This window comes from Misgurnus anguillicaudatus, chromosome 13 (genome assembly GCF_027580225.2).
Source record: "Misgurnus anguillicaudatus chromosome 13, ASM2758022v2, whole genome shotgun sequence".
Classification (NCBI taxonomy): Eukaryota; Metazoa; Chordata; class Actinopteri; order Cypriniformes; family Cobitidae; genus Misgurnus; species Misgurnus anguillicaudatus.
In genome coordinates, this window is record NC_073349.2 from 19,058,419 (window position 1) to 19,071,985 (window position 13,567).

Genomic DNA, 13,567 nt, shown 5'->3' on the forward strand with positions numbered 1-13,567 from the left:
ATCAACATATCTAAAACATTTAAACGATACAGTTTCAGTGCTTTATGAGTTATAGAAATGGTAAGCGTATAAGCTTGTTTATGAATGTCACCTTAAAAGGTAACACATGCAACATTTGTCATAGTGTGCTACTTGCTACAAGAGTAATAATATAATAATAAATAATAAAAACAGTCAATAAATAAATAAAATTCACATTAAAAGGTATACTAGGTAAAAGTATTTATTCTTGTTTCTGAGGAAATACAAGAACATTCACATCACATTTGTTCTGGCAACTTAACCTTATTATTATTTTGCTATACATACATTTTTAATATTTCACTTTATTTTAACACTAATGGAATGGAAACTATTTTTTTACACTACAGCTTTTGTTACAAAAAAGAAAAACGTTTACCACTGCATTTCACACAAACTTTGTGCAATTCTATTTATTTCCCCAATCATTTCCCACAATTCATTTTCTTAAAAAATATGAACCTTCAAAAATATATTTTTGGGCTATGATAATACATACAACACTCTTGAGTCTTGAATGAAAAATGAATTACGATGTAATAAAACATTTAAACAAAATAAATAATGCCTCAGGTCAATGACATGACAAAAATACCAGTCAAAATACCCAATAGGACACAATGCCTAATAGACACATTAAGAAGAAAATTTGATTTGTAATGTTCATTTGATTCAAATGTGCACTCCATAGTAAATCAGCAAACCATGTAAAGCCTTAATAAGACTCTTATGAAAATATTTTGCACAACATCTCCATCAGTTTCCAGAACGATTTGTTAAAATGTCCTCATGCAGTTACACCAAAAGCTGTTGCAGGGACAAGCAGAAATACTGTGGACATACAGATGGATGAATTCTTTCAAAGAGTTATTGTGAGACTGTCTGTGTGCATAACACACAACCTGTCTGACAACAATATTTATTTTCATGCAAAACATAAGTGACTTTCACTGTTGCAGACATCCTTAAGCAAGTAACCTAAACACATTTAATAGATTTTCTTAGATTTCTACATGTACACTGAGATGTTGACAGTGCATTTAATATATTCTTTCCTCTACAACATCAATATTAATACTACATGGGTGTTGTCAAAATTCAACCAATGCACATATGTTTGTATGTATATGCAATGAGAGACCACCTTCATAGAGAATAAATGTGAAACACATTGTAGCAGGATAGAAGCTGATGTGAGCTTAATACAAACAATGTGCACTAAAGGTCTATATCATGCTGGAGAATACAATAACACTCGGACCAAAATAAAAATCATGGGCCTGTGCACATCATGGAGGCTGAAATACATTTAGGTTAAGAAGAAAGTTCAATTTCGTTCTCCAGTTCCAAATAATTGAAGAAAGAAGGAGAAGATGTAAACAATGTCCAGGTATAAGCTGAGGGTGGCAAAGATGTACTCCTCCGGACTTATGGTATACCGCTTGCTTCCCATCAACATCTGTGTGTCAAATGCTAGGAACTAAATAACAAAAAAGTAAAAAAAACAACAGATTATTATATGTTCTTATTCTTATTTTACTGCAAAGGAGAAATACAACACACCTGAACAGTTTAGCTATTAACAAACATTATAGGATGATATTTTGCACACACACCGCATTATAAGATTTATTTACACCTAAAGGATTATTAGGAACACCATACTAATACTGTGTTTGACCCTTCAGAACTGCCTTAATTCTACGTGGCATTGATTCAACAAGGTGCTGAAAGCATTCTTTAGAAATATTGGCCCATATTGATAGGATAGCATCTTGCAGTTGATGGAGATTTGTGGGATGCACATCCAGGGCAGGAAGCTCCCGTTCCACCACCACATCCCAAAGATGCTCTATTGGGTTAAGATCTGGTGACTGTGTGGGCCATTTTTGTACAGTGAACTCATTGTCAAGTTCAATAAACCAATTTGAAATGATTCGAGCTTTGTGACATGGTGCATTATCCTGCTGGAAGTAGCCATCAAAGGATGGGTACAGGGTGGTCATAAAATGGACATGGTCAGAAACAATGCTCAGGTAGGCCGTGGCATTTAAATGATGCCCAATTGGCACTAAGGAGCTTAAAATGTCCCAAGAAAACACCCCCGTCACACCATTACACTATTGCATCAATGAGAAATTGAACAGGTGTTCCTAATAATCCTTTAGGTGAGTGTATATTAACAGGAGAAGTCTATCATACCATACAAAACAGTATAGCTGCCAAAGCAGCATAGACAGTTTGCAACCACGGAACCTGAAAAAAAAGAAAAAAAACTTTTGTGAAAGTCTGCAAATAACCCTTTCAAGAAATATATATATATATATATTTTAAATCATCCTGTAGCTCAACATGGAGCTTGCAACACTGGGTTTAACACACATAGCCTACTGTTAAAATGTAAACCTTGAAAGCACTATAAGGATCATTTTGGATTAAAGTTTCTCCCAATTGTCATTAATCATCCAATGTAATAGTACTTACATATCCAAAGGGCAATATGAAGACCATGATAATTCCACAAATAAACAAGGTTGTGCAGAAAACTACCAAAACACCTCGGCAGGATGTAATGTCAAACTGTAAAAAGACAAAACATTTGTATGATTTAGCATCAAAATAAATATTATTAAAAAAAAGTTAAAATAATGAATATTTGTGAATAAATACCAACCTTGGTGTGGAAGCTAAAGATAGTAATAGTGAGACACACCAAGGCAGTAATGCCCAGGCAGATGATGACGGATTTAGTGTTGTAGAAGCTAAACACACAATACAGATATATCAGATATATAATATTTGACACAAGCAAAATACAACACATTGTTAATTCTATTGTTAATGTGTAGTTAAGTAAAAATCTGTGAAGTTATGTATATAGGACAATGTGCAAAAGAAGTGAAAACTTTAAGATGGGCTGGATATAAAACCATGCATTTGTGCAGGTCACACTTAAAGGTGCAGTGTGTAATTTGTAAAATGATCTCTTGACAGAAATGCAAAATAATATACAAAACTATATGATCAGGGGTGTATAAAGACCTTTAATTATGAACCGTCATGTTTTTATTACCTTAGAATGAGATGTTTTTATCTACATACACCGAGGGTCCCCTTTCATGGAAGTTGCCATTTTGTGCCACCATGTTTCTACAGAAGCCCTTAATGGACAAACATTTTTACTAAGTTGTCTCCGACGATGACATGTTTGTCCGGTGGCGGCTAACGTAGCTTCTCTATGCGTTTCAAAAGCAAGGGGTGAGCAGTGGACTAAGCTGTTGGTTGCAATGCGCAACCTCACCACTAGATGCCACAAAAATGTACACACTGGACCTTTAAAGTTTGTTGTTACAAAAATGGACCCATACACCTATGTAAGACTATACTGTACCTTGACAACATCCCTGTCATATAAGAAAGAGACAAAGTCTGAAACAGAAGAGAAGACATATTTTAAAAGAAATGTACTGTCTTTTATGTCCCATATGGACAATTATAAATTAAAATAATTTATATAGCAGTCATCAGGTGTTTTAATTACTTACAAAGATTACGAGCAAAATCATGTTCCATGGAAACTGCCTCCTGTTGGTGTGATAAGAGTCAAAATATATAAAATTAATATTATTAATGCTTAAGGGAAAACGATTTCAAGTTCGTTTACATTTTTTTATTTATTTTAACTTTTGGAACAAACACGAATATGTTAATTAGCCATAATATGTTAAAATCATCAGTAAATTATTTATTTTTAAGTGTGTGCATGAAAAAGAGTCTAGGTGTATGAGCTCACCGAGGGCCACGACAGCAGGACAGGGTTAGATATGTGACAAAAAACACTGCACTATTAAAAGAAAAATACACAATTATCATTATACAGTCACAGTACAAAATACATACAGTAAATTAAAATAAATTTATAAAAAAGGTTTACTATTCAAACCCAAAGTAATGAATTATACTCACTATGATGCCCAGTACCAGCCAGGGTTGGACTGAATGTAAGTTTTCACTGGTTCACTGCAATGTAGAAAAGACACATCTGTAACTCAAATAAACATATCAACAAACAAATAGCTTGAAATGCCAATACACACACACACTCACCAGAAAACAAAAAGAGCCACAAAGGCAATTGTAACAGAGAGCTGGAGCATCAGGATGGTGTACACCTACAGAAAAAATCATTACATTAATCTCATATTATCCACAGTAGATCAGCATCACCAGACAGAACAGATCTTTACCTTGCGGACAAAAATCCTCCTGATGTTTTGGTCGTCCCAGCTGAATTCTGTAAGCATTTCAGCATCACCGGAATACACTCCACTGTAACAAGGGCTTTCACCTTTCAATAGACAACGAAAACATTACACAGGTTTTTCTCACAGTCAAAGCCATTATTAAAACACCCTAAACATAACACTGCACTGCAAAAAAAGACTTTCTTACTTAATATTTTTGTCTTGTTTTTAGTATAAATAACTAAAAATTCTTAAATTAAGATGCATTTTCTTGATAAGCAAAATTACCTAAGAAAATAGGTCTAGTTTTTAGACCCAAAAATATACAATTTAAGTGAATTTGTGCTTAAAACATGCAAAAATATCTGCCAATAGGGTAAAACAAATGGAAATAGGTTTACTTTTTAACTTTTTAACCCCATTGGCAGATTTTTTTTTTGCTTGTTTTAAGCAAAAATGCAGTTAAATTATATATTTTTTAGGGTCATTTTGCTCATGAAGAAAACACATCTTGATTTAAAGGTGCAGTGTGTAATTTTAAAAGGATCTTTTGACAGCAATGAAAAAGAATATAGATAGCTATGTTTTCGGTGGCATATAAAGACCTTATATAATGAACTGTATTGTTTTTATTAACATAGAATAAGCCATTTTTATCTACATACACCGCGGGTACACTTACATGAAAGCCGCCATTTTGTGCCATCATGTTTCTACAGTAGCCTTAAATGGACAAACTGTTATACGGAATGCGTTTGCCACCACGTTGTCTCCTTACTCGTTTACATATATACAGTATATCTCCCAAGGGTTTTTTCCTCCTAGGACTTTTTTCTCCCGGCTAAAAAAAGTGTGTTTTTTTCTCCTAGGGGAGTCAGCATTCATTGGCTTAACTTAGCACCCTCTTCTATACGTTACTTTAGTAATATACTCGCTTATAATGTTGATTCATAGCCGCAGCAAATTCTGCTGCTTATGCTATCTGTATTATGTTATGCTATCTGTCGATTTTTCTGTGTTTTTCCTTGCTTCTATTAATGTAAAGCTGCTTTGAAACAATTACCAATTGTGAAAAGCGCTATATAAATAAAATTGAATTGAATAGATGATGACATGTTTGTTCTGTGTCGGCTACTCTACTGTAGCTTCTCTGTGTGCTTCGAAAGGGAGGGGTGCAATTCTAGATGCCGCTAAAATCTACACACTGCACCTTTAAGAATTTTTAGATATTTGCTCAAAAAAAAAAAAAAAATACTATGCAAGAAAATCATTTTTTTGCAGTGTGTGCATTTCACTGTCTGTAAACATCTGCAAACTTACACTAAAGTTTAATTTTAAACCATATGGTATAAGGGAGATGTCATTATGGATTTTGATGTGGTATCTATTTAATTGAGTATCACTAACTATTAATATTATAGTGCTCATGGTGCATAAATTAGTAACTGAACTGCATATGCATTCACAAAAATTATATAATAATTTTAACATGTGAATCAAAAGCTAAACATTTAAAGGAGCATTTCACCCGTATAACATTAATCTTTATTGAAAGTGCGTCATATTTGTAGTCGAAATGTAACATACATTTCAAATTTGGTGCCTATTTGACCGAGAAAAGGGGTGTTTGTAGTCTCACCCCTCAACAAAAATGATGATTTTTACATCATTGAAAGAAGGAAGTGCAACACTGAAATCTGTATTTCTCCTGTCTTAGCGGCAACTGAGAAAATGATGCATGACCATTCAAAAACATGACTGGGGTTCTAACTATACAAAGCTTAATGCAAATGGGTGTAGTGTCCCTTTAAATTCAAATCTACAAATTTCAAGAAAGGTTCAAATTACCAGCAACAGCCTCTTCATACGCTGGAGGAGGTGGGGGCATGGGCTGAACATCTGGGCCATTGTTCGACTTATTTGTTGCTAAAATCTGTAAAGAAATTTGATACAAATCATTTAATCACAAATAAAGCATTTATAGTACATAAGCATCTGCATTGTATCATCACCATAAGCTTGGTTTCCCACGATCCTTTCTGCTATGCATGAGTCTTTCTATCACATTCTACAATAATCTTAAGCTTCTCTTGTATCCTATTTATATTCAACTGTTAAATTCATATGCAAATCATGATGTTTTAATGTAGTGCTTCTTTAAATTGAACATATTCATTATGAAACATGCAACATTATTCAAGAAAAATGGCACATTGGTTTATTCACATTGGTGAATCACTGAAAAAACACTCAAAAGGAGTGGCGCACATAACACATAATACTTTCAATGCAGAATTGAGAGTCTGAACTTATCTGTCAATTATTTATCAATGAACTGATGCCACTGTAATAGGAGACTCTACTGAAGGTATCACAAGCCACCTTAAAAGAGGCTTTCCCTGCTTCATATCCCGATTCACTTAAATCAGCAGCTGGGGGCAAATCTTTTTAAATATACAAATATCTCTTAAATAGCTCTATTAGGTACAGACGTTTGAAGTACCTTTAATATGCACCCTTTACGTAGGTACCTTTTGAAAGGGTACTGCCCCTTTTAAGAAACATAAGAAAAATATCTTAATTCTGCCTTTGTGGCTCATTCAAGTTTACCGTAAGAGCATCACCACCTCTTCAAAATAGAGTTAGGGATACATAAACAAATGCATTAGGCAAAAATGAGTCATTCTGGAACAGAGAGCCTCATCATAAAGATCAATATAACCAGAACAGAGCAAAACAAATTTATAGTAATATTCACAGAACATCCTCTTTGCTCATTAAAATCTTTAAACCATTCAATATTATTATATAAATAAAATTCCAAGAGCTTACCTTTCCCTGTGTCATTGTGACAATTTTAAATCCACTTTCTTTACTTTTAGTCCTTTTCAGTTAATCAGGATGAGTCTGTGGATTGGTTCACGCTGTCTACTTTCTGCACCTGTCTGAGATGCTGCACACAGATAATGATGGTGATGCTGCGTAGTTCTTTTAGGAATATGACCCCCTCCACTGCTGAAATGAACCAATCCTGTAGCTGAGCAACTCCCCCTCCCTTCCTCTAAAGGCACATTCTAGCAACATCTAGGTATTAAAGCATCACTGACTGGGGCATGGAATATACCAATCAATCTGGCAGAAGGGGGGCAGCCTGTGCCAAACTGTGAATTAGTGCTGCAACATTTGTCTAGAGAAATCCAGAATATTTCCACATTGATTACAGACACAACGTGAGTGCACTGTAGCAGAAAAAATGGTACCAACCTGTCACTGGGGCCCTAATACCATTTAAATGCAGGTATGTACACATTGTGTACTAATATGCACTATTGGGACCAATATGTACTTCTGGGGTTCTAATATCAACTTTTTAGGTGGAAAGGGTACTGCTCCAGTGACAGCGAGGGATCATTTTTTCCTGACAGTAATAAAGGCAAATATATTTAAAGGGACACTCCACTTTTTTTGAAAATATGCTCATTTTCCAGCTCCCCTAGAGTTAAACATTTGATTTTCACCGTTTTGGAATCCATTCAGTTGATCTCCGGGTTTGGTGCTAGCACTTTTATCATAGCTTAGCATAATCTATTGCATCTGATTAGACCATTAGCATCACCCAAAAAAATTGCAATTTTTCCCATTTAAAACTTGACTCTTCTGTAGTTACATCATGTACTAAGACCGACAGAAAATTAAAAGTTGCGATTTTCTAGGCAGATATGGCTGGGAACTATACTCTCATTCTGGCACAATAATCAAGGACTTTGCTGCTGTAACATGACTGCAGGAGGTGCAATGATATTACGCAGCAGCCGAAAATAGTCCTCTTATGGCCAGTCCCAAATGGCGCACTTTATGTGGACTTTCGGTCTCGTGGCCCTTAGAGAATTGCAATAAAAGAACAACAAAACCAGTTTAACAAATGTATTTTATTTAAGGTTTTCTCAAGGTTCTAGTGTTGTGTTTGTGTGCAAACAGGAGCTAAATACAGTAGTGTACTGTCAACATTCAGTTTAAATGAGTAACATACAACAACACTGTAATTGTAATTCAACAACTGTAATTTAATAAGATATTAACTTTTGCTTCCCTTGGAACCTTTCTGTAATTAATTATTGCCTTAATAGAGACCAATGTAACAAACAAGGATGTGCGTCTACAGGCAGCATGTTCCCATTTTGCATTATAGCTATTTTACAATGAATTTACATTTAATTTGCATGGATCGTTAAACTTAAATACCATTAAGAAACCAAACTATACTAGTTAACATTTGAAGTGGATCAAAACCTTTTAAAAAGTTGTCTTAATACCCAAACCCAATAACTTTTTTGATCCACTTCAAATGTGGATTTGTGTATATTAACACACACACAGTATTTAGCATGCAAGCAAGCTTTCCACTACACTCAAACAGTGCAGTATTAATCCGGTCCCCTAAGTACATTGGAAAACTAAGAGACAAAGAGAACGTTTTCCATACTAAAACTAACCTAAACCAATTCAATCTTTTACCATTGACAACACCCCCACTAGCATTCGAAAGTTTTTAAACACTTGACTGAAATGTTTCACGTGAGCTTACATTTTTTTAAATCTGAAGGTATCTTTATGGGGCGGTTTCCCGGACAGGGATTAGACTAGTCCTAGACTGAAACACTTTTAAGAGCTGTCCAAACTGAAAACAACTTGCACTTACATATCTTAAAATACATCAGTGCCCTTTGTTTTACCTCAAAATGCACACAGGTAATGTTTTTAGTAAGGCGTGCTTGTTAAAACTAGTTATATTTCCTAATTAAACTAAGGCCTAGTCCTGGATTAAGCTAATCCTGGTCCGGGAAACCACCCCTAAATGTTTGAAATTACTTTAGTAGACAAAGCCAACAACTGGACTAAATATAATGAAGAAAAAGCAGCGAATACAAGTCTGTGAAAGATTTCCAGGTTTCAAAATCATCTGCTTGACATTAAATGCCAGGATGGTTTCGCAAATTCTAGGCAAAGGGTAACTATTTTGACAATGCTAAAATATAACACAGATTGGGCAATTTTGGATGCATTTAATCACACAATACTTCCTATAGTTATGACTGTGTAATTCCATAGTTTTGATGAGTTGATTATTATTTTAGACTGTGGAAAAAGTATTTCAAAACTTTGAACGGTAGTGAAGATTGGAGAACATCAAGATTTATCACTTAAATGAACACGCCAACTTTTTGGGACTTTAGCTTATTCACCATATCCCCCCGAGCTAGACAAGTCCATACACACCCTTTTCATCTCCGTGTGTGCAGTAACTCTGTCTGACACAATCACCGCTAGCCTAGCCTAGCACAAAGACTGGAAGTAAATGGCTGCATACTGCTCCCAATAAGTGAAAAATAACACCAACATTTTCTTAAATATGTTGTGATTTGTATAGTCACAGCATGTACAAATAACAAAGTCATCTCTGACACAGCCATCTTTTAACCGTATACATACTAGGAACTATATTCTCAGAAGACGAAGCACTGCCACCCGGGCGGAGTGATTAGCGCAACACTTGTGCGAACTTTTTGCTCCTCTCCACGACGCTTCTCAGGGGCTGCGAGCAAACCACTCCACCCAAGTAGCAGTACTTCGCCCCCTGAGAACACAGTTCCCAGTATGCTAGCTGGAGCCATTTACTTCCAGTCTTGGTGCTAACTAAGCTAGGCTAGCGGTGGTTGCGCACAGAGATGAAAAAGGTATGGACCCATCCAACTCCGGAGGATACATCGAACAAGCCAAAGTCCCAAAAAGTGACCGTGTTCCTTTAAGAATGGCACATACATTATGAACAAACAACAGGTTAGGTAGACAGATCATAAGATCTCAATGAATGTACTTTATCAAATCATAATACAAGTATGCACCATAAACTCATACCATAAATTGAGATCTTGAACAAAAGTGTTACACACAAATAAAATGTTTTGTCAAACCAGAGCACCATATATATTTTTGAAATTAATAAATAATTATAAATATGTATTGGTGACAAGGGAAAAATTGCAACTATCAAATGTCAAGTCAGCTTAGCTGATGGTTGCAGATTCGATTACATAAGGTTGCAGTGTAATGTTTAGGCAAAATGTTTGCAATTTCAGCCCTGTGTATATCCAGAAAACTTCTTAAGGCGACAATAAGGATCACCAAATGTGTCCTCATAATATCTCTCTCATATTACAGATTGTCATGTGGGGAATACCAGCTGCCTCCATGTGTACTTTCCATGAGACATCAAACTAAAGCACAAACTATGAAGATGTGTGAAAGTGTGTAACTCAAAAATAAACTGATGAGAACGTTTAGATGTGTTTTCAATTCTAGCATTAAGGATGTTTTTTCTCCTCACTTCCCTTTGGAGGAAGACCTGGTAAACTAAACTTTGGGTACCAAACAACATAGGTCACATACCACAAAATAATTCCAGACGATGTTCCCAGAAGCTTATCAAGAGTGTCATGGAAATATACTGACGTACACGTAAACATCAGTAACCAGATAGCCACAATCACGTTAAGGGCTATATAAAGGTAGTTAAGAAAAACATTTCTGTCAGAACTCGGTATGTGTGACACTGCCATCATTTCCTCCACAATAACAAGAGCAGAGTAAGCCAAGATAAAAGAGTGTCCGGATATGTCAAAGGCATCCCATATGAATCCAGCCTTCCTGCATGCTGCCTTTGAGGTTATGTTACCATGGATGACCTGCATGGTATCCGACTCATAGCATGAACCTGTAATTTCTTCAATGTAGCAGAAAGTCTCAGTGCAGATGTACCAGATGAATGTTGCCACCGGAAGTGACATCAGCCGCTTCAACACAAACGTCCAGGGTTTCTTGTAAGTATTGGAGAGTAGAATGAATGGCAGCAGTAAACCAAGGGTCCATCCCCAAGAAATCTTCACAAAATATCTGAGGGTAAAAAAATACGTTCGAGCTACGCGTCAATGTCATACAAAGTCGTCAATGACATGCACTGATTTTAAGTGGTTAAACAATAAACAGAAGAGCAAAATAACTTAGATGGAGTTAAATAAACAACAATAAATAAACGCACATATTTACACAAAAATAAGTTCGGTGTTTTAGTTAGACCTCACATATCACGTAGACTTGTACTTACACATTTAAAACGTTTCTTCTGTTGCTGAAGTAGCTCTCCGGCACAAGTTCCTTTTCTTTTAAATACGATCCTAAAACTGTAATAATAGGGAATAAACATGCCAAATAAGCACGCGTGTTCGACCGTCGCCAAAAATCAGCTAAATTGTCCACTATGCTGCCAATAGCAGCCATGTTGCTCCGTGTGTCCTGTCCTGTGAATGAATGCGGAAACAGTAAACACACCCGTTTATCACATCCTACTATGGTGAAGAAAATTTGTCATATTCATGAGCAAACCTACGCCATTGGAGAGCGTCACAATATCCTCATTAATATTCAACATTAGATCTCACCATTGGACGATTACTAAAACGCCGCACTTCCTCATTAATAAAAGCGAAAGCTTCGCCATAGTAGTTGCGAACCTGTCTAACCTACGAAATACGGACCAGAAGAAAACGACAGACACAATAAGTGCTGGCGATCTGTAAAAATGTGAACAAATGTAACGATTAAACATAAAAATACACAAATTACTTAAATGTTGGCTTTTTCTCTCCAGTAGATGGCACTATCCTGTAGTTATAAAATGGGTTTTGAGAGTTAAGGTTAACTTTGATCTTTACCTAAATATTCAAACAAGACTTCAAAGGTGATTAGATCAGACTTTTGATGATGTCATTTTAAAGTTGTATTCTAATGTAGTAATTTGACTTAAAGGGGACATTTCACAAGATATTTTTAAGACGAAAATAAATCCTTGGTGTCCCCATAGTAGCCTACATATGTGTAAGTTTTAGATAATTTATTATAACATGTTAAAATTGCCACTTTGTAGGTGTGAGCAAAAATGTGCTATTGGGTGTGTCCTTTGAATGCAAATGAGCTGATCTCTGCACTAAATGGCAGTGCAGTGGTTGGATAGTGCAGATTAAGGGGCGGTATTATCCCCTTCTGACATTACAAGGGGAGCAAAATTTCAATGACCTATTTTTTCACATGCTTGCAGTTTTTGGTTTACCAAAACTAAATTACTGGACTGATCTTTTTCACATTTTCTGTGTCGATAGAAGCACTGGGGACCCAATTATAAAGCACTTAAAGGTGGAGTGTGTAATTTTTACAAGAATCTCTTGACAGAAATGCTAAATAATATACAAAACTATATTATCAGGGGTGTATAAAGACCTTTCATAATTAACCGTTATGTTTTTGTTACCTTAGAATGAGACGTTTTTATCTACATACACAGAGGGTCCCCTTACATGGAAGTCACCATTTTGTGCCGCCATCTTTCTACAGAAGCCCTTAACGGACAATTTTTTACTTAGTTGCCTCCAACAATGACATGTTTGTCCAGTGGCAGCTACCGTAGCTTCTTTATGTGTTTAAAAAGCGAGGGGTGAGCAGTGGACTAAGCCGTTGGATGCAATTCGCAACCTCACCACTAGATGCCGCTAAAATTTACACACTGCACCTTTAAACATGAAAGTCAGATTTTCAAGACATTAGATTGCTAGATTGTTTCTGGCTTGTTTAAAGTTGTTCAACCCAAGTTTGACTTACAAAGGGAGACCTCAATAAACTATTACTCTTTTTCTAAATAAATGGTACAACTTTATGTCATGAGTGGTCATTTTGATATGTCACATTTATTTTATTAATCATAACAGTCTACTTTTTTACAAATGTATTGATTTAAAAAGTAATTATTTTCTTAATTTTATTTCAGATATGAATGTTTTCTTTTAAATAATAATAATAATATGTAAATAGTACATTTAAAGTGATATAATACAAAACAAAACATGTTATCTATGGTATGATTGATAAATGCAATGCAATTGCGAGCCAACTTATATTCTTTTAATTTATATTTAACAGTTGTACGTGCTAAATCAGTGAGCCGTATGTGAACCACTGATTCTTGTAACCGCTTGTCAGTACAGACCCATTCTCCCTGTTCTCCACAAAACTATCCATCACCATAAACAGCTACATCACTTAGCAAATTTGTTTTCTGGCTGCCAGAACAAAGTTTGAACTGCTGACATGAGAAGTGGACGTCTGGACACCAGCAGGGATTTATGCTAAATGACGAATTTCACAAAAAAACCTGACTGCCCTTTTCATTACTGTGGCACAGCTGTGCAAGTCTT

The 13,567-nt window shown here is 35.5% G+C and overlaps 2 protein-coding genes across 2 annotated transcripts; both read right to left on the reverse strand.

The window, feature by feature from the left end:
• Positions 1-207: 207 nt before the first annotated feature.
• Positions 208-7,256, reverse strand: LOC129430496 (protein lifeguard 2). Its single transcript, XM_055187742.2, has 12 exons — positions 7,098-7,256; positions 6,114-6,198; positions 4,269-4,369; positions 4,129-4,193; positions 3,988-4,041; positions 3,815-3,865; positions 3,567-3,606; positions 3,413-3,450; positions 2,696-2,783; positions 2,506-2,601; positions 2,224-2,277; positions 208-1,501 (listed from the first exon to the last, which is right to left on the reverse strand). The coding sequence occupies exons 1-12, from the start codon at positions 7,110-7,112 to the stop codon at positions 1,349-1,351; spliced, it is 840 nt and encodes a 279-aa protein (XP_055043717.1). The 5' UTR covers positions 7,113-7,256; the 3' UTR covers positions 208-1,348.
• A 919-nt stretch (positions 7,257-8,175) lies between these two features.
• Positions 8,176-11,751, reverse strand: fitm2 (fat storage inducing transmembrane protein 2). The gene is made up of 2 exons (XM_055187752.2): positions 11,428-11,751; positions 8,176-11,216 (listed from the first exon to the last, which is right to left on the reverse strand). The coding sequence occupies exons 1-2, from the start codon at positions 11,598-11,600 to the stop codon at positions 10,628-10,630; spliced, it is 762 nt and encodes a 253-aa protein (XP_055043727.2). The 5' UTR covers positions 11,601-11,751; the 3' UTR covers positions 8,176-10,627.
• Between the last annotated feature and the right edge of the window lie 1,816 nt (positions 11,752-13,567).

Bases quoted from the DNA above. Each gene is read 5' to 3' on its own strand.
- LOC129430496 (XM_055187742.2), bottom strand. The intron at 2,784-3,412 runs GTACAGTATAGT...TTGTGTGTTTAG, and splicing joins ATGACAGGGATGTTGTCAAG to CTTCTACAACACTAAATCCG. The intron at 1,502-2,223 runs GTATGATAGACT...TTTGTTATTTAG, and splicing joins CAGCTATACTGTTTTGTATG to TTCCTAGCATTTGACACACA.
- fitm2 (XM_055187752.2), bottom strand. From the start codon at position 11,600: ATGGCTGCTATTGGCAGCATAGTGGACAATTTAGCTGATTTTTGGCGA. The intron at 11,217-11,427 runs GTAAGTACAAGT...TTTTACCCTCAG, and splicing joins AGAAGAAACGTTTTAAATGT to ATATTTTGTGAAGATTTCTT.